Source organism: Pristiophorus japonicus, chromosome 3 (genome assembly GCF_044704955.1).
Source record: "Pristiophorus japonicus isolate sPriJap1 chromosome 3, sPriJap1.hap1, whole genome shotgun sequence".
Classification (NCBI taxonomy): domain Eukaryota; kingdom Metazoa; phylum Chordata; class Chondrichthyes; family Pristiophoridae; genus Pristiophorus; species Pristiophorus japonicus.
Window position 1 is genome coordinate 269285271 of NC_091979.1, and position 21740 is coordinate 269307010.

At 42.2% G+C, this 21740-nt stretch overlaps 1 protein-coding gene across 8 annotated transcripts in view; it reads left to right on the top strand.

Moving 5' to 3' along the window:
• The window catches only part of btbd16 (BTB (POZ) domain containing 16), a 183470-nt gene that overhangs the window by 5659 nt on the left and 156071 nt on the right, over window positions 1-21740 (top strand). For all 8 annotated transcript variants that reach the window (XR_011592757.1, XR_011592758.1, XR_011592759.1 and 5 more), the window contains exons 2-4: window positions 5666-5738; window positions 14604-14754; window positions 17269-17407. Coding sequence is in view for 5 of the 8 variants with exons in the window: in XM_070876693.1 (XP_070732794.1) it covers window positions 5666-5738; window positions 14604-14754; window positions 17269-17407 (363 nt within the window). In the remaining 3 variants the exon portion in view is untranslated. The remainder of the gene's footprint in view (window positions 1-5665; window positions 5739-14603; window positions 14755-17268; window positions 17408-21740) is intronic.

Sequence of the window (21740 nt, forward strand, 5' to 3'; positions counted from 1 at the left end):
ATGTGCTGCTTGTCGTCACACACGAGCTGCACGTTGATGGAGTGGAAACCTTTTCTATTCCGGTACTGCTCTGAATCCTCCACAGGTGCTCGCAAGGCTATGTGGGTACAATCAATGCAGACCTGTACCTTTGGGAAGCCAATAATCCTGAAGAAGCCCACAGCTCTCTCATGGATCGCCTGTGCGGCCATTGGGAAATTGATGAAGTCATTCCTCCATGCATACAGTGCAGCCGTGACCTGGTAAAGGCAGGCATGAATTGAACGTTGAGAGATGGTGCACACATCTCCAGTTGTAGCCTGAAACGATCCCGAGGCATAGAAGGCAAGTGCAGCTGTTACCTTCACTTCAACATACAAGGCAGTTGGCGTTCTGCTTCCGGAATGCAAATCTGCTCTCAGCATATCACAGATCTCAATGACAACTTCTCTGCGGAAATGCAGCCTTTTAACACAATCAGCCTCGCTCATCTCCAGGTACGAGCGCCTGGCTCTATATTGCCAACGTGGGTAAGGTCTCCTGTCCATCAGCCTACGGGCTATGACGTTCCTGGTGCGGTGAGCTCTAATCAATTCTCTCCTATGCAGTGAATTGCTGGTGAACCATTGCATAATCCGTGGTGTTGACAATGCAGCACCCATTCTGCAATTACAAATTTAAGTTTCAAACTGGCTATCTGGCTGCCTCTCCCTGTCCCTGGCCGAATGGCCTCAGCCTCCCTCACAGCTCGAAGGCTGCTTGCTGTGTCTTCGGCTGCCGTCAACCACTGCCACCGCCCCTATCCCGTGGCCGAATGGCTTCAGTTACCCTCACAGTTTGAAGGCTGCTTGCTGTGTCTTCGGCTGCCGTCGAGCCACTGATGCCGCCCCTGTCTCCTACATGGAAGGAAGGCCTGCCTGAAGCGCCGTAGCTCGAAGCTTCACACAGGTAGGAATATTCAATATTTTGTATTTGCTTTGTTTATAATTTTTTATTCAGGATGGCTCTTTATTTGTATATGAGACTGTTGAATACTTGTAGAATTTAAATTACTTCCCTCCCCCCTCCCCGCCCCTCGTTCCCTACGCCTGATTTGTAACCTACGCCTGATTTCTAAAGTGTAGGCAAGGTTTTTCTGAGCGTACAAAAATCTACACTTACTCCATTCTAAATTAGTTTGGAGTAAGTTTTCACTGCCTAAACTTTCAAAACAGGCATAAGTGGCCAGACACGCCCCCTTTTGAGAAAAAGAAATATGTTCCAAAATGAAACTGTTCTCACTGACTAGAACTGGAGCAAACTAAATGCCGAGAATTGCAATTTCTAAGATACAACATTCTAAACCAGTTGCTCCAAAAAAATAGGAGCAACTCAGGCTGAAACTTGACCCCTATGTTCCTAACTATCCATCACTGATCTATAGTACCAATGTTCAGTTTCCCTGAGGGAATAACTAAGAAGTGGTTGGAGGACATTAATATACAACTGTATGCTAACTCTTGATGATTCTGCAGTCTTTTTGGAAGCTACTTGAATAATTGGCTGCTTTGGGATTTCTTTGGGGACATATTGATAGTTGGTCTAACAGATGCGTGTAAACTTGTAGAAATTATATAAGCTTGCCTTAACTAAAATAATGAATTGATTAATTGTAATTGTGGCATACATGAAGCACAACATGATTCACAGTAATTGCTGCAGGTTTTCTTTAACTTACTGAGTTATTATGTAGTTGCCATTGAGAATGGCTTTTCGGGTTATTTGGGATTTTGCTTCCAAGATCTGGAAGCCAAATGATGATCCTATAAATCCAGACCAATGTAACATAATCCCTAGATTGGTAGAAAACATGGAGTCATTCCAAAATACAAGATCCTCATGAATCTTATGCACATCTCCTATCACTAACCCTTCCCCACCTCCTTTGCTAGCAAGAATAAACAGAAAAGTATACTTATCTATGAGAACTATGGTGTCCTGTATGACACAAAATATATACCAAATATTTGTCCTAATACAGGCAATCAGTATCAGGCAACCCAGTCTTTATATTTTTTTAAGTCTGTAATTTTCTGCTTTATGATTGGTTCAATGTTTGCATGGCCTCACTTTTCTGCTTTTTAACTGATTATCTTGCCAAACATATGCACAAAAATTGAGAGACACCCACCCTAACAGTTCACCACCTGACTCAAACCTTAGCTAATTGTAAAAGAGATAGTCACCATTTTGGTCCCAGGTCTTTCTCCTCAGGATGAGCACCAGAAGCAGTTGCGAGGGAAGAAATGTGATTTGTTCCTGAAGTTTGATTTGTTACTGAATAATTCTGTGAGAAATGCATTACTGCCTTAAGAATTATCTTCATTTATTGCTGGGATTCCATCGACAAATAATAGCTACCCCTCTCGGACTAGAACCTTGTCTTTTTTTGGATGTATAGTGTTGTAAAAAGTGTCAAGGTATCTGAAAGTCCAAAAAAGACAAAAGTTAATGTTCCAAAACACTAAGGATTTGATAGGGTAGATAAAGAGAAACTATTTCTTCCGATGGGGGAGTCTAGAGCAAAGGGGCATAATAATTAGAGCTAGGATGTTAAGGGGTGATGTCAGGAAGCACTTCTTCACACACAGGGTAGTAGGAATCTGAAATTTTCTCTCTCAAAAAGCTGTTGAGGCTAGGCCAATTGAAAAATTTCAAAACCATGATTGATAGATTTTTGTTAGGAAGGGTATTGAGAGTTATGGAACCAAGGTAGGGAGATTGGTTAAAATACAGATCAGCCATGATCTCATTGAATGGCGGAATAGTCTCGAGGGGCTGAATGACCTACTCCTGTTATGTTAAAAGTGACCAAACTCAAAACTCTTGAGGTTTTCAATTCCGATCAGCACTAAGGAGAATAGACTGTCAAAGCGTATTTGGTAGTTTTATCACATCTAATTTTCTTTGCCAAATTTGGAAGAAAGTGTCCTTGGATTGGGTAACAACAATTATTGCATGTTTTTATTACAATACAAATGGGATTAATGTCCTACCAATTTATAGCTCGAGGCTCCATTGAGTGTTTGAACACCACCTTTAGCAAAGTTTATTTTTTGTTCATGTTAATTTGTGGATAAATTGTTGAGTGGTACATAGCATAACCCTCTGAGGGTTGTAAATCTGTGGAATTCGCTGTCTCAGAGAGCTGTGGAAGCTGGGTCATTGAATAAATTTACGACCGAGATCGACAGTTTCTTAACTGATAAGGGAATAAGGGGTTATGGGGAGCAGGCAGGGAAGTGGACCTGAGTCCATGATCGGATCAGCCATGATCGTATTAAATGGCGGAGCAGGCTCAAGGGTCCGTATGGCCTACTCCTGCTCCTATTTCTTATGTTCATATAACGCTAGAAATGGTAGTACAATGTTTTGTAATCATGTGGGTATAGTCTTTTGAAAAGGTGAAAAAAAGCAAAGTGTCAGTGTTAACCATCTTAAGTTAAATTGTGGTTTGCTTTATTGAATGTTCTGTATAAATAATGTCTTATACTGTAATTAACTAGAAAGTTAAATCGGCAGTATGAAGACTCTTTTCTGTATATGTTAATTTTTTCATTGTGTCTTGAACCCATTATATTTGTCATTTATAGCATAGCTTTCAAACTGTTTCTTGCTGATATTTTATCAGATTTTTGTATTTTACTTTATTTTTTTGCTTTGTTATTTCTATTGCTGTGTACTAATAAAACATTTTTTGAAATGAAAGCACTTTTTTTTCTCTCTGTAACATACCTTTTTGGTGTGCAATATTTGCAGAGGGCCAGGACATTTTGAAAACCACTATAGTAAAAGAATAATTAGAACTACTAGTTGATCTTCTGTGGTGTTGCGCATTGCAAAGCAAGAGTCCTCAAGTAAAGCCGGGTTAGTGCGCAGGGGATAATTAGTCCAAGTTATGCAAATGTAATGCAGTCCTCTTAAGTCCTCTGTTCTGTACTTTTCTTAAAGAATACTTCGATTTTATATTATTACTAGTTGATCTCCTGTGATTTTACACAATAGGATTTGATACCAAGTGAAGTCTTCAAGGTGAATCAGAGTTATGTGAATTTCTCTGCAATGTAGCCTGAGGAGCCAAGAGATACAAAACTGATGCTCTGCTGTGCCACCATTAGTGGAAGGGTGTAATTACAATATAACAAGTTTACACCAGCAGTTCCCATTATAAATGTGGACGTAGGAATTTATAATGGAAAAAGTTGACTGGAAGTACGCACAGACGTAAGATTTTAAATATGTTGCACATATAGATTTAAAATATGTTGCACATATAAATAACCCTTGCATTTGGGAAGCAAAGAAGTAGAGTTGATTGGAGCATAGGAGTTTCTCTGCAGTGCATCATATCATCATAGGCAGTCCTTCGGAGTCAAGGATGACTTGCTTCCACACTAAAAATGAGTTCTCAGGTGACTGTAGAGTCCAATGCAAAACCTACGGTCTCTGTCTCGGGTGGGGTAGATGGTGGTTGGAGGAACGGGAAGTTGGGGTGCCTGGGTTGCCACGCGCTCCTTCCACTGTCGATGCTTGGCTTCAGCTTGCTCTCGCCGAAGAGATTCGAGGTGTTCAGCGCCTTCCCGGATGCTTTTCCTCCACTTTGGGTGATATTGGGCCAGGGATTCCCAGGAGTCGATGGGGATGTTACACTTTCTCTGCAGTGCAGGCAGCTGAAGTAGGAGGTGAAATTGAAGACTTATACCTGGTAGAAAGGTGTAATTACAGAATGACTAGTTTACAGTAACAATTTCCAACATAAATGTGGACAACCTATGGGTGCGTACCAGGTGTGTACGTACCTGCAAGGGCCGCGCAAGTTCTGGGGTTTTGCGCGTGAAGCCCCATAACTTGCGATCTGTCAAGAATCTCTTTTAGCCCCTTTAAGACAATTATTTATTTTTCAAATAATTACATTTTTGTTTTAAATGTTTAATTATATATTTTTAAAATTTTTAAATAAGTAATTTAAAAATATATGTTACGTTAATGTGTTCTTTTTATGATCCCCATTCAATAGTTGTTTTGTTCATCTGTTTATGGCCAGAATAACGACAAACTATATGTGAGAAATTGCAATCCAAGTTTGTATCACAGAGAATAGATGGCACATAGTTAGCACATTGGATTTTCACCTTTTTGGGATCAAATACCTCTAATATCAAGAACAAAAGTCTTATTTCTGTTTGATAGCCAGAAGAATCCTATAGCTGTTAAGATAAGATTTGACAACTCAGCCCAATTCATAGCAGTTATGTGGCCATCACAAAGTGCTATCTGTAATCTGACAGCAAATTGAGATGCTAAAAGCTTACTGGGTGTGAGAAATAGAAAACTACACAGTAATGCAGTAGATGGTGCTTTTCAGGAGTGGGGCGAGCGCATAAGGTGGGGGAACAGACTTAAAAAAGCCTTACTTTATTTTTTTTTTATAAAGCAAACTTGAAGGAATAGTTGTTTCATTGCTTTATCTAATACTGGATCAGTAGAAAGACAGTTAATATTAGAATAATATATTTGTACTAAGCCTATTGTAGATTAATGATCTAGATAGAATATAATGTATATCTCCTCAAGTAAACAGACTTCAATAATTGTTAATGTCAATATATTACCTTCCAAAAATCACATGTTACTATTCTTGTTGCAGAGCCTTACTGAAAGCCCCTTATATAGCACTATCAGATTTTATACAGCAAAATCCATACCAAATTCTGAGTGAGGTATGTACTCATACTTAATTCAAATGTTATAGAAAAACTTTGTCTTCCCAGAAAAATTTATGTTTGTCATTTAATTTGACTGGATAAAGGTTTGAAAGCTCATGCTTTAAATTAAACAAGTTATAGTTAATTCCACCAAATTCAAAGCTATTATACACACATTCCTAAAATAAGTAAATCTTTACCATGGCTTACTCTTGTGCTTTCTCCTAATACTATGTATCTGAGCTCATAGTAGCAAGGCAGTTTTCATAACTGGACTATGAACCAAAACATAACCTTATTGATGAAATTAATGGAAATAGTCGAGTTTGGTGGCTGAAGACTGTCTCAGGAGAGGGCTGATGTTGGTGGTTTTGAAAGGCGAGACAGTACCTGAGGAGAGGGAACCATTTACAATTGCAGCTTTAAGGGTGGGTTTTTGAGGAGAGGGGTGATGATGGTCGTTTTAAAAAGGAACGGGACATACCCAAGGAGAGTGAACTGTTTACAATGTCAGCTAACATGGGGCACAGGAAGGGAAGTTCAGTGATCCGCAGTTTAGTGGGAATAAAGTCCAAGGAGCGTGAGATGGGTCTCGTGTGTGAGATGAACTTTTAAGAGAGCATGAGAGGAGATAGGAGAGAAACTAGAGAAAAATGCAGATTCAGGACGAGAGCAAGCAGAAACCTGAGAGGAGGCCATACTCGGGGGAGTGACTGGGATAGGAGAATGAAAGGTTTCCTTGGAGACAAGGGCATCAAAGGTGGAGGTGATGGAATGGTTGAGCATACTGGCAGCTGCAGAACTATCATCGCCAATGGAGGGCTAAAGGCTAGGCAGTTGGGAGTTTGAAAGAGCAGTCGTAAATAACTTGTGGGAGACTATTATTCAGGGGTAGCATCAGAAGGAAGTGGGTTGGTAGGGGGTTGTGGGTGGTGAGGGATATAATAAAGTGATCAGAGATGGCCTTGTCTATGATAGCTAGGGTCAAGGTGGTGATCATGAATATGGGTAGGAGGGTTTGTATACAGGGAGTGGTTTATAGAGGACAGAAGGGCAGTGAATTTAGAGGAGAGATAGCAAAGGGCTTTAAGATGGAGACTGAAATTATCACAGTTGAGGAGTTACTGAATGTAGAGGCCAAGAGAAGGAGACTAACTTGGCTGGGGCTTGGAGAGGCCATAGACAGCGAGGATTTTAAAGGAGAGGCTGGATGGGTGGAACATAATGAGATGCTCGAAGGAGAAGATGATATTGGCGGAATACTGGGAGAGACCAAAGTGTAATTTGGTGATAAGGGCCACATTGCCCACTATGATGATTTGGCTGGGACAGGTGGTGGAAAGTATAGCCAGGCAGAGAGGCATCATTAATCGACAAGATGTTGCCATCCTTGAGCCACGTTTCAGTCAAAGTCAGGATGTCAATGCAGTCTGTCATAATAAGGTTACGGATGGAAAGAGCCACGTTTGTAAGTGAACAGACATTCTGGAACAAAATGCAGAGAGATGCAGTGATTGTTGATCCATTAGCAGAGTTAAGCAGTGGGTGGGATGAACCGGTGCGATGGAGATTGGTTTGGTTGGTTCCCAGTGGGTGCGCTCGGTGGGAAGTTGGGGAAAAGGAGGATGGGACAGTTTGGATAGCTGCTCGTAAAGAGACAGATAACTGCCTCAATGGACCTTTCAGAGAATTCCAAGAGAAGCAACGAGGGTATCTTTGAGCTTATCGGGGAGATTCAAACCTTGGATGGCGGCTAGAGAGTCGTAAAACAGTGGAGAAATGAGAAGTTTGGTGGGGTGGTGGCATTCGGCGCAAAGTTCTTGAGAGGACAGAAATTAAATGAGGCATGACTGGGCAACAGAAAAGGAGACGACAAGAGATAAACAATCTGAAAGGAATCAATAGAAAAAAAAAGACACGAGAAATAATGGACTTTGGTCCAGTGTGGCAGCTAAAGTGCACACACAAATGGACACAGGGATTTCAGCTTAAGTAGGTATAGCAGAAATTTAGGAGAGACATGTCCTGGTGATGAATAGAGGTCAGGGAGGAAACCGTGTCAACATAGGAACAGGAGTAGGCCATTCAGCCCATCGAGCCTGTTTCACCATTCAATGAGATCATCGCTGATCTGCGACCTAACTCCATATACCTGCCTTTGGCCTATATCCCTTAATACCTTTTGGTTAACAGAAAGCTATCAATCCCCGATTTAAAATTATCAATTGATCTAGCATCAATTGCTGTTTGCAGAAGAGAGTTCCAAACTTTTATCACCCTTTGTGTCATAATTTCACTCCTGAAAGGTCTGGCTCTAATTTTTAGACTATACCTAGTTCTAGAATCCCCATCCAGTGAAAATAGTTTCTCTCTATCTATCCTATCTGTTCCCCTTAATATCCTGAAAACTTCAATCAGATCACCCTCTTAACCTTCTAAATTCTAAGGCATACAACCTTAATTTGTGTAATCTCTCCTCGTAACTTAACCCTTGAATTCTGGATATCATTCTGGTAAACCTATGCTGCACTCCCTCCAAGACCAATATATCCTTCCTAAGGTGTGGTGCCCAGAACTGCTCACAGTACTCCAGGTGTGGTCGACCCAGGGCTATCTTTGGCTGCAGCATAAATTCTACCTCCTTGTATTCTAGTCCTCTCGATATAAAGACCAGCATTCCATTAGCTGTTTTGATTATTTTCTGTACCTGTTCATAACATTTTAATGATATATGTACCTGGACTCCTAAATGTCTTTGGACCGCCACTGTTTTTAGCTTTTCACCATTTAGAAAGTACTCTGTTCAATCTTTTTAGGTCCAAAGTGGTGACCCCACATTTGCATACGTTGAAATCCATTTGTCACAGTTTTGCCCATTCATTTAATCTATCAATTTCCCTTTGTAATTTTATGCTTTCATTTACACTGCCTACAGTGCTGCCTATCTTTGTGTTACCGGCAAATTCTGTAATCTGAATTGTTGAGGCCTCAACACCGATCCCTGCGGGACACCACTAGTCACATCATGCCAATTTGTGTACCTCCCCATTATCCCTATTCTTTGTCTCCTGCCACTCAGCTAATTTCCTAACCAGGTCAATAATTTGCCATCAATTCCGTGGGCTTCTATCTTCGTTAATGGTCTCTTATCAAATGCCTTCTGGAAGTCCATCTAAAAAACATCCATAGACATTCTCCTGTCCACTACTTTATTCATCTCTTCAAAAAGTTCAATCAGGTTTGTCAGGTCTACCTTGCACAAATCCATGCTGATCAACTGAAAATTTCTGAGGTGTTCAGTCACTAGTGTATTCAGACTCTAGCAGTTTCCCAACAACAGATGTTAGGCTAACTGGTCTATAATTCCCTGGTTTCCCTCATCGCCATTCTTAAATAGCGGAATGACATGCATAATTTCCCAATCTAAAGGAACGGTTCCTGAATCGAGAAAATGTTTAAAGATTATAGTTGGGGCATCTGCAATGTGCTCACCTACTTCCTTTAAAACCCTGGGATGGAAACCATCTGGTCCTGGGGATTTGTCACTCTTTAGTGTCATTATTTTCTTCATTACTGTTATTTTACTTAATTTTATTGAGTCCCTGTCCCTGATTCAATATTAGTTTCCTTGGAATTTCCGGCATGCTATCCTCTCCTACTGCAAATACTGACGCAAAGTAATTATTCAACATATCTGCCATTTACTTATTATCATTGACAAATATCACAGCTTTCAGTTTTTAAGTGGCCAATATTACTCCTGACTACCCTCTTTTTCCTAATATAATTGTAAAAATGCTTTGCAAATTTCTTTTCGTACTCCCTTTTTGTAGCTCTTATTATCTGCTTTGTTGACTCTGCTGTTCTTTGTATCTTTCCCATTTACCAGGATCTGTGCTATGTTTTGCATTTTTGTATGCTATTTCTTTTAGTTTTAGTCGTCCACGGCTGTTTTCTTTTGGCAAGTAGAGCGCTTGCCACTTGGGTTTAAACTGATTCTGTATCACCGTAAATTATTTTTTGAACATCTCCCACTGATCATCTGTCGTTTTACCCATTAACAGATTTGCACCGTTTACTGTGGACAGTCTCTGTCTCATCCCATTGAAGTCAGTCTTACCTAAATCTAGAATCTTTGTAGCTGTTTCGTGTTTCAAACACTACATTGAACTCAATCATGTTATGATCGATATTGGATAAATGTTCACACACATTTCGGCTGCTAACTAAATCTGGCTCATTACTCAGTACTAAATCTAATATCACATGACCCCTTGTTGCCTCTAGGACCATATTGTTGTAGAAAACTCTCCCGGACACATGCCAGAAATTCACTACCTTTCTGACAGGTGCTCATTTGCTTATCCCAATCTATATGAAAGTAAAAATCCCCCATTAAAACCACTCTGCCTTTGCTACATGCTTGTCTAATCTCTGCATTTATACAATCTAGCACTTCACACGGGGCTTATACACAACTCCTGCTACAGTCTTAAATCCTTTCCTATTTCTCAATTCTATCCATAAGAACATAAGAAATAGCAACAGGAGTAGGCCATACGGCCCCTCGAGCCTGCTCCGCCATTCAATAAGATCATGGCTGATCTGATCATGGACTCAGCTCCACTTCACCGCCCGCTCCCCATAACCCCTTATCGTTTAAGAAACTGTCTATTTCTGTCTTAAATTTATTCAATGTCTCAACTTCCACAGCTCTCTGAGGCAGCGAAATCCACAGATTTACAACCTTCTGAGAGAAGAAATTTCTCCTTATCTCTGTTTTAAATGGGCGGCCCCTTATTCTAAGCTCGTGCCCTCTAGTTCTAGTCTCCCCAATCAGTGGAAACATCTTCTCTGCATCCACCTTGTCAAGCCCCCTCATAATCTTATACGTTTCGATAAGATCACCTCTCATTCTTCTGAATTCCAATGGGTAGAGGCCCAACCTACTCAACCTTTCCTCATAAGTCAACCCCCTCATCTCCAGAATCAACCTAGTGAACCTTCTCTGAACTGCCTCCAAAGCAAGTATATCCTTTCATAAATATGGAAACCAAAACTGCATGCAGTTTTCCAGGTGTGGCCTCACCAATGCCTTATATAGCTGTAGCAAGACTTCCCTGCTTTTATACTACATCTCCTTTGCAATAAAAGCCAAGATTCCATTGGCCTTCCTGATCACTTGCTGTACCTGCAAACTATCTTTTTGTGTTTCATGCACAAGTACCCCCGGGTTTCGCTGTACTGCGGCACTTTGCAATCTTTCTCCATTTAAATAATAACTTGCTCTTTGATTTTTTTCTGCCAAAGTGCATGACCTCACACTTTCCAACATTATACTCCATCTGCCAAATTTGTGCCCACTCACTTAGCCTGTCTATGTCCTTTTTCAGATTTTTTGTGTCCTCTTCACATATTGCTTTTCCTCCCATCTTTGTATCGTCAGCAAACTTGGCTACGTTACACTCAGTCCCTTCTTCCAAGTCGTTAATCTAGATTGTAAATAGTTGGGGTCTCCACTGCCGACATATCTCTTTTTATATACTCACCATTAAAATTATTTCATCCTTAATCACTAATGTAACTCCCCACTCTCTTCCATTTTCCCTATATTTCCTCTGGATGTTTTAACCTGGTATATTTAGTTCCCAGTCTGGACCGTCTTGAAGTCATGTCTCAATAGTGGCTACCATGTCATACCCTCCAATTTGAATTCACGCCTGCAGTTCATTTAGTTTATTCCTGATTTTCTGTCCATTTGTATAAAGAATGCTTATTTTGGCCACGCACCCTAGCCTGTCCTTCAGTTCTAATATATTACTCACATGTTTCTTATTTCTCTCTCCTGCTTTAATCACATTGCATCTTTTAGTTTTCCTTTTACCTGTCATGCCTAAAGCACAATTTCTGACTGCTACATTCTCTTCCATTTCGATGGTTTTTGAACTACTATTTTACTACAGTTTCCACATGAGCCCTCCCCCAACCCCATTTCCTATTTAAAGTCCTTGTGACTGCCCTATTTATCCTTTCTGCTCGGATCCTGGTCTCAGGCCGGTTCAGGTGGAGCCCGTCCCAATGATACCGTTCCTTCCTGTCCCAATAGTGGTGCCAGTGCCCCATGAAATGGAACCCCTCTTTCCCACACCACTCCTTTTAGCAACTTCCCCGATCAGCTTATCCGTATGTCAATTACACATGAGGTCCTTTTCTTTAATTTAGCTCCTAGTTCCTGGTAATCCCCAAACAGAACCTCTAGCCTTCTCCATCATCTTGTTGGTTCCAACATGGATTACAATGACAGGATCCTCCCCCTCCCTCTCCAATATCCGTTCAAGCCAGTTCGAGATGTCCCCTGGCACCAGGTAGGCAACATACCATGTGGTACGCTTGATTTTGCAAAGTGTCCAAATTTCAAGGCTAAGATCCTTTGGTGGGATGAAGTTGACATGTCGACAGGGTGGAGTCAGCATGGAATATCCACGACTTTGTCCGGTTTAGAGGCAGTTGTGGAAAGGGAATGAATCTAGGATTCATTGAGGGGCAGAGTATTAATGGGTGTGCTGCTGAAGGTTAGCCAGTCGAGCACTGTACTGTCCATCAGCGGGTCAAGGAACAGTGGAGAGTCTACCATGAGCCAGCCAAGGTTGATCTAGGGATTCACCGGACATTCATAATGGCTGCAGATGTTACCAATGTGCACTAGCAGATAAACGAGGAGCAGTGGGAGTGAAAACCTTTGGAGCAAGAACAGTTAAGTTCAGGGAGCCAAGGCAGAGTGCAGACGAGCAAACCAATACAAGGACCAGCAGTATGGAGGTGAGGAGCACATAAGATTAAGCGCAGCGACAGGAATTTGAGGAGCCGGTCTAGCCCAGTGCAGTGACCATGTGAAGCAAGTAGAAAGCAGCAAAACAGATGAAGCAGCAGAAGCTATTCAGCAGCATGAGAGCATAACCCAGACCAGAATGGGAACCAGCTCAGACGGATCAAAGCGAGTTTAGCAGAGAGTGAAAAGTCCGAGCGGAGGAGCAGAAAACTGAACCCGAAGATGGCCAGGTACGGGAATAGAGGCAATCCAGAATTAGTCTCAATAGAAAGCAGTAGCGAAGTTGGAGATCAAAGTAAAGCCCAGAAGCCAATGTAGAAATGGAACTTGCCCCAGCAGAAAGCAGATTCTAGGACCCAACATGTCAAAAGTGCGCTGAAGTATATTCCTAAAGCTCAATCAGTAGCAGCAGCAGGTGGAGGATGGGTTTTAGGCTGGAACAGGTTTCCTTAAACTTGAAAAGCAACAGAACATTAGTATATAATGTGAGCAGAACAGAATCATGGCAGCAGAGGCATATAGTGCAGTTGTGTATACATTTCCTGTCCTGAACGTGCTTGTCATGATTTTTAGCATGATTATAGCAACATTCCAGTCAACACTGATAATACTAAGTCTCTGTCTATGTTGGTGAACAGCGGGCTAACAGGATTCAGGTCTCTGTCCACTAGATGACGTTGTTGCAGTTCCTTTGTCCATATCACAGGATCTTAGATTTTACAATTGAGACCTGCGAATCTCCTCCATCCTGTTGCATCATCTCCTTTTGAAGTTCCTGTAAATTTTGAACTTTTAGAACCACTTTTTGAACTTTTGTGTGGCTGATTTTTAATATATCGACATCTATCTCCTTCAACTTTGCTCCTTTGAGTTTTCTCTGAAACTCTGATCTTCACCCAAGCCGCACTCTTAAAATGCTATGGGCAGTGCCACAGAAGATTTAATAGTCAATTTAGAAAATAAAAGCAGTGTAAGAAGAACGACAGAAAGCATAAAGGGAAAAGAACAGGAGAAAGTTAAAAATCAAACTAAGGAGGGAAGGGGAAAAAGATAAAAGTCAAAAACTTAAAGGGCCAGAAGAGAGGCTAGAAAAAAGCAGAGAAGGAAAGAAGAAAAAGTGGGGAAGCAAGGCAAAACGAGGAATAATGCAGCAGCAGCTTCCAACAGCTCCTTACCCGATCTATATCTATCTCTAGCTGCTTAGTGTCATTTTCTGGATTCTACCCATCTACTTTTATTTGTGTCCTTTTAAAATATGTATTTTTTTACTTCTGAGCAATGAGACAGGAGATTCACCAATATTTCTTTCTACGTTGTAGCTCATGGATTGAGTGCTCGAATTCCTTTACTGCTATTTTCTATCCCTTTCTAATTCAGTAATACATTTTTGGAAATCACACTTGGAGCCCATTGGGTCTGATAACAAATGACATACAACAAATTTACATCTACTCCTTTTCTTAAAACTTGAGGACCTTGTTTCATAGAATGCTGGTAGCTCTTGAGTAACGGGTAATTGGCCAGTCCTTACGTTTAAGCCTACACAGGAAGTGTCCGCAGTCTGTTTAATCATGGGAAGCATGAAATCAACAGACGTGCACTTTCTAGGAAGGGTCACTTGATTGCCATCAGTAGCAGGAACCCAGGATTTTTTTCTTTCCCTACATCGGAGCACTAATACCAAATGCATCGTTCCAACTGCAGTCCCAGCTGAGGTAATGCAACATTGTCCACAGATCAAACCAGAAACATTCTTGGTCCATGTGAATCTGTGCCACTCCAGGTATTGCTTTTACCCTTGAGCCACTAGGGGAATCCAATTCCTTTCGCCATGAGTTGGGAACTTTGTGTTTATTGTTCAGCAATACATGGGAATTGCTGGCAGAAAAGGTTAATCTACAAAAAAAAGCTCCCAAGTTTTATTTTCTTTCCTAACCAAATAAAATTTGTTACTTTCAGTTTATGCAATAATGTCAGAATAATTATTTTACAATGTTGTACATAAATAGCATCCTGCTCTAAAAGATGACTATTTTTCCCTTACTATCCAGCTTTCACTAACTGACAAATTACGTACACAAGCTGGCAACACTAATCGTTATCAGAAAACAATGCATTTGGGATCTGATTTGCTGGGAAGAGCACAGGCTACGAAAGCAGTTCAAGTCTGCTTCAATGAGTCATTACAAAGAATATTGACAGGTAAGACAGCCCTGGAGTGAGAAGCTTCTGTATGCTTCTGTTCTGAGAGATTATTATATGTGTTTGACCTGATTTCTATCAAAATATTGATAAACCCTTTATCATAAAATCATACATAAAAGCACAGAAGGAGACCATTTGGCCAATCGTGCCTGTGCCGACTCTTTGAAATTAGTCCCACTCACCTGCTCTCTCCCTGTAGTCCTGTCAATTTTTCCTTTTTAAGTATATATCTACTTCCCTTTTTAATGTTAGTTAATGCTCATTATTGTACTGGCTGAGATTTGAAAGGGGCTGCTAGCATATGTGAGCACCATGTACTTGCTTTGTTAGTGCAGCTCATAGTTAGTGTGAAGCTGCAACTCAAAATCTAGTAATTCTTCATCCATCTTATGCAGCACTTACATACTAAATCTAGATCTCCAAAACTGTATTGATCAGAGTTGGTAAAACTAATGTGATAGCTGAAAGTTCACAATGAGCTTCCTGTACCACCAACATCCATTCTGAAATCAGCAATTAAGCAATTGTGATAGAATACTCTCCACTTGCCTGGATGGGTGCAGATCCAACAACACTCAAGAAGCTCAACACCAAGATTAAACAGTCAGCTTGATTGGCACTACATCCACCACCTTAAACATTCACTCCCTCCAGCACTGACACACCGTGGCTGCAGTGTGTACCATCGACAAAATGCACTACAGCAACTCGCCAAGGTTTCTTCGACAGCACTTCCAAAACCTGCAACCTCTAACACCTAGAAGGACAAGGGCAGCAGGTGCATGGGAACACGACCACCTGCAAGTTCCCCTCCAAGTGATACACCATCCTGACTTGGAAATATATTGCTGTTCCTTCATCGTCAATGGGTCAAAATCTTGGAACTCCCTCCCTAACAGCACTGTGGGAGTACCTTCACCACATGGATTGCAGCGGTTCAAGAAGGTGGCTCACCACCACCTTCTCAAGGGATATTAGGCATGAGCAACTCCCATATCCCCATGAATGAATTAAAAAAAAAAAAAGTGACTATGACAATCATATTATAGAATACAGTAGTATTATAAATAATGCAGAAATCAGTTACCTTTAAAGGTGATTGGTATATAGAGAGTACGTTCAATGTGAAGTGAATTGTTTATGCGAGCATGGTGGATAGAGGTGTACCGATGGATGTGGTGTATTTAGATTTCCAAAAGGCATTTGATAAGGTGCCACACAAAAGGTTACTGCAGAAGATAAAGGTACGCGGAGTCAGAGGAAATGTATTAGCATGGATAGAGAATTGGCTGGCTAACAGAAAGCAGAGAGTTGGGATAAATGGGTCCTTTTCGGGTTGGAAATCTGTGATCGGTGCTGGGACCACAACTGTTTACACTATACATAGATGACCTGGAAGATGGGACAGAGTGTAGTGTAACAAAATTTGCAGATGGCACAAAGATTTGTGGGAAAGCGGGTTGTGTAGAGGACACAGAGAGGCTGCAAAGAGATTTAGATAGGTTAAGCGAATGGGCTAAGGTTTGGCAGATGGAATACAATGTCGGAAAATGTGAGGTCATCCACTTTGGGGGAAAAAAAACAGTAAAGGGGATTATTATTTGAATGGGGAGAAATTACAACATGCTGCGGTGCAGAGGGACCTGGGGGTCTTTGTGCATGAATCCCAAAAAGTTAGTTTGCAGGTGCAGCAGGTAATCTGGAAGGCGAATGGAATGTTGGCCTTCATTGCGAGAGGGATGGAGTACAAAAGCAAGGAGGTCCTGCTGCAACACAGGGTATTGGTGAGGCCACACCTGGAGTACTTCGTGCAGTTTTGGTCACCTTACTTAAGGCTTTGGAGGGGGTACAGAGACGATTCACTAGGCTGATACCGGAGATGAGGGGGTTACCTTATGATAGATTGAGTAGACTGGGTCTTTACTCGTTGGAGTTCAGAAGGATGAGGAGTGATCTTATAGAAACATTTAAAATAATGAAAGGGATAGACAAGATAGAGGCAGAGAGGTTGTTTCCACTGGTCGAGGAGACTAGAACTAGGGGGCACAGGGGGAGCCAATTTAAAACCGAGTTGAGAAGAAATTTCTTCTCCCAGGGGGTTGTGAATCTTTGGAATTCTCTGCCCAGGGAAGTAGTTGAGGCTTGCTCATTGAATGTATTCAAATCACAGATAGAAAGATTATTAACCAATAAGGGAATTAAGGGTTATGGGGAGCGGGTGGGTAAGTGGAGCCGAGTCCACGGCCAGATCAGCCATGATCTTGTTGAGTGGCGGAGCAGGCTCGAGGGGCTAGATGGCCTACTCCTGTTCCTAATTCTTATGTTCTATGCGTCTACTCACATGATGTACTGACATGCCTTATGTACATGGATGAAAAATACATAGAATTGAATGTGCACACAACCTGTTCTGTTAAGACATGCTGCTTCATGTAAAATGTTATACTACGTTTATATAGAATGTATACCAGTGTCTGAAAATTGTAACCCACAATTCTTCTGTGTATTCAGCTGATGTTCCTGCTACCAATTGGTATAGTGAAAATGATCCATGTGCTTCTCCAACTCAAGTTTTCAGTTGTATGCCCTATCTGCCAAAGTGCTCTCCTAGTTCTAAAGCTTCAAAGAAACCAGTCTACTATAAAAAGAGGTAAGAATCTTGTACTAGGGCTGGATTTAAAAAATAAAATCAGTAATTTCCTACAAATTGGGTTGCAACCATTTCTGGGCTCGCAGGGAGAGGTAGCTCGCTTCCCTGCCTCGAATGGTGAGTCTCGAGACTCTCCAGATATTTCTCCTAATAACTGACTCAGTTTTTCAAAGAGTGTAGTCATATAGCCTAATAAGGTTCCAGTTTGTGCTCAGTTAACTTATCTCAGACAGAGTCGTGGTTCAAGCAATTGGTGTTGGTCTCTCTGGGTTAGCAAGGGTAAAGCTCAGTCACGGTTCTCATCCTTTATTACTGTGCAGTGACACTTGCTGGAAGTGGGAGTATATGGACATTGAGCGAGGACAAAATTGTGTTCAGCGACTTTGTTCCCTCACATTCAAATAGCCGAGCAATATTCATTGGCTCAGTCACTCATTCCAGTGGAACCAGCGAAGTGTCAAAAGCCCACCGGTGAGGAGGACTCCAAGTTTGGGCCATTCCGAGCATTACAGCAGCCATTTTTGAATAATTTTGCCCTCTGTCTTCAGCTCTTTCCAGGCCACCAATCTATTACAGTGCAACAATGACTAGTCTTCAAAAAAAATAATTGGCTGTAAAGCGTTTTGGGACATCCTGAGGTTGTGTAAGGTGCACAGGGCGCTCTCGCCCTGTATATAAATAGTTTGGCTTCTTCTCACCAATTTCCCCTCAGTATCTCATCTAAGTGGCCAATACTCATTGACTGATCTTGCCAGCCCAGAGGGACCAACACCAATTGCTTGAAGCACAACTCTGTCTGATAAGCTAACTGAGCACAAACTGCAACCTTATTAGGCTATACGAATACACGGCTCTTTGAAAAACTCAGTAAGCTGTTAAAAACGAATTCTATTTTCTTAATTAAAGCTCACAAACAGAAGTAAAAATTGTCTTTGATTGTCTCCCCTCTCTGGGCCCAAGTTTCGGCCTCAGTTGCTCCTGATTTTTTGGAGTAACTGGTGTAGAACGGAGTATCTTAGAAATTCAAATTCTCGGCATTTAGTTTGCTCCAGTTCTCGTCAGTTAGAACAGTTTCACTTTGGAACAGAATTTTCTTTTCAAAAGGGGGCGTGTCCGGCCACTTTACGCCTGTTTTCAAAGTTTCGGCAGTGAAAACTTACTCCAAACTAACTTAGAATGGAGTAAGTGAAGATTTTTGTACGCTCGAAAATCTTGTCTACACTTTAGAAAATCAGGCGTAGGTTACAAATCAGGCGTAGGGAATGGGGGGTGGGGGGGGTTTAAAGGGAAGTTTACAAACATTAAACACTTCAGTTTTACAAATAAAGAGCCATCATCAATAATAAATGATAAAAACATCAATAAATCAGTCAAAAAAAATTAATAAGAAATAACTTTTTTTTAAAAATCAATAAATAAACATTTTCTACTTACCGACTGCAGCACCGGGAGCCCTCCAACAGCGTGCTGGGATGAGAAGGAGGAGGAGGAGAAGGGGAAAGGGGGGGAGGAGAAGGGGAAAGGGGGGGGGGGGAAGGAGAAGAGGGGGGTGGAAAGGAGAAGGCTGAACGGGCCGGGCCCAAGACTTCGGGCAGGATCCGTCCCCAGCACCAGATTTACAGGTAGGTGGCGTTGGGTCGGGTCCGGGGTCGGGAGCGTGGATGAGGTCGGGGGGAGCACGGGTCGGGTCTGGTCCGGGGGAGGGGGCGGATGGCGGTCGGGAGCACGCGTCGGGTCGGGGGGAGGGAGGATGGAGGTCAGGTTGGTTCGGGTAGGGGGTGGTGGGAGGGAGCGCGGGTCGGTTCGTGTCGGGGGCGGGGGAGGGAGGTCAGGTTGGAAGAGGTCTGGTCCGGGGGGGTGGGCGCGGTCGGGAGCGCGGGTCGGGGGGGTGGTGGGAGGTGGGAGGGAGGTCGGTTTGGTTCGGGTCGGGGGAGAGGGAGAGGGAGGTCAGGTCAGGCGGGGGGAGTGCGGGTCGGGTCCAGTCCAGGGGGTCGGGGGCGGGGGCGGAAGCAGGAGCTGGGCGTGGGGAGGAGCCTTATGCACGCAGCCCCAGTGAGGCCATTGGGCCAGGGCTAGGGGCTCCGTGCTTGGGGCTCCGTGCTTCGGGCCCCTCCAACACAGTTTTGGGCGCCTGGATCTTCTGCACATGTGCGCCCACTGTAGCGCGCATGTGCAGAGGACCCGGCACTGTTTTCAGTGCAGGGACCTGGCTCCGCCCCCTATACCTCTTGCTGCGCCGCGCCTGGCTCGAGGTCCAGCAGGGAGCCGGAGAATCTGGAAGTTTTTTTTAGGCACACTTTGTGACGCGAAAAACGGGCGTCCAGGTCGGGGCTGCGCCGTTCTAGGCACGGCCCGAAACTTGGGCCCTCTGAGTCTTTTAGTCATCCCCTCTATCTTTCTGATATTTTTTTTTCTCTCTCATGTGGTTGTAACACACTTATGTCACTGTCATCTATGGCTTCTAGAGTTTTCCTAGGTCTTTCTCTCTCCCTCCATGTAAGAAAAATAAGGAAATGTTCCCCTTTAAATAAATGCATATATGATCTTGTGATCCAGTTTAAATTGCTGTAACAACAGTGATGGACATTGCTGTAAAGGTTTATTTTAAAAATATGCACACACATTCACAAATATTACTTTACTTAGCTATCATTCCTGGATATTTTCCCTCGCAGCCACACTGGAGAGTTTACTACTGACAAATACAGTGGGGTCGTAATTGCTTTTAACATTTAAAACATATTTCTGTGGGCAAAAAATGCCCCGAGACTGAAGGCCTGCACTTACTTACTTGTGTAGCTGAGCACCACTGCTGTTTCCCTATCTTTGTCACCTGTCAGAAGTGCCTGAAAGAAACTGTTTTTCTGTTTTTTTTTTAAATACATTCGGGCATCGTTTTTTTTGTCAGTTATTTATTGCCCATCCTTAGTTGCCCTTGAGAAGGTAGTGGTGAGCTGCCATTTCACGGCAGTTCAGAGTCAATCACATTGCTGTGGATCTGGAGTCACATTAAGGCCAGACTGGGTAAGGACGGCAGAATTCCTTCCCTAAAGGGCAGTAATAATTACTGTAATAACTTTTATTTATATCGCGCCTTTAACATAGTAAAACGTCCCAAGGCGTTTCACAACAATTTTACAACACGTTAGATATTGACCATTGAGGGAAAGAGAGAAAAAGCATGAGAAGGAAGTGTAAAAAGAGGTGAAAGGCTCAGGTCCGAAGTGGCAGCCAAAAATGCTCACGCAGATAGACACAGGCGAAAAAAAAATTCAAATTACATTGTAAGTAATACAATAAGGAGTATACAATAGTACAATCAGTATAATAACGATTAATAATAATTAAACAAAATTAAATAATATATACCATAATTATAAATTAAGTTAAGATGAGAAAATCAGCAAATGAAGCAAATTAAATCATTTATTAGCTGTCTTTAAGATTCATTCCCTGTCCAGTGATTCAATTAATATGGAAGAACCAATCACTGTCCTCCAGCCTTGTGATGTCATAATTTTATTACTTTTTATTTCTCATTTTTGTCATAGAAACATAGAAAATAGGTGCAGGAGTAGGCCATTTGGCCCTTCGAGCCTGCACCGCCATTCAATGAGTTCATGGCTGAACATGCAACTTCAGTACCCCATTCCTGCTTTCTCGCCATACCCCTTGATCCCCCTAGTAGTAAGGACGACATTTAGCTCCTTTTTGAATATATTTTAGTGAATTGGCCTCAACAACTTTCTGTGGTAGAGAATTTCACAGGTTCACCACTCTCTGGGTGAAGAAGTTTCTCCTCATCTCGGTCCTAAATGGCTTACCCCTTATCCTTAGACTGTGACCCCTGGTTCTGGACTTCCCCAACATTAATAAGAACATAAGAACAGAAGAATTAGGAACCGGAGTAGGCCATCTAGCCCCTCGAGCCTGCTCCGCCACCCAACAAGATCACGGCTGATCTGGCCATGAACTCAGCTCCACTTGCCCGCCCGCTCCCCATAACCCTTAATTCCCTTATTGGTTAAAAATCTATCTATCTGTGATTTGAATATATTCAATGAGCTAGCCTCAACTGCTTCCTTGGGCAAAGAATTCCACAGATTCACAACCCTCTGGGAGAAGAAATTCCTTCTCAACTCGGTTTTAAATTGGCTCCCCCATATTTTGAGGCTGTGCCCCCTAGTTCTAGTCTCGACCAGTAGAAATAACTTCTCTGCCTCTATCTTGTCTGTCCCTTTCATTATTTTAAATGTTTCAATAAGATCACCCCTCATCCTTCTGAACTCCAACGAGTAAAAACCCAGTCTACTCAATCTATCATCATAAGGTA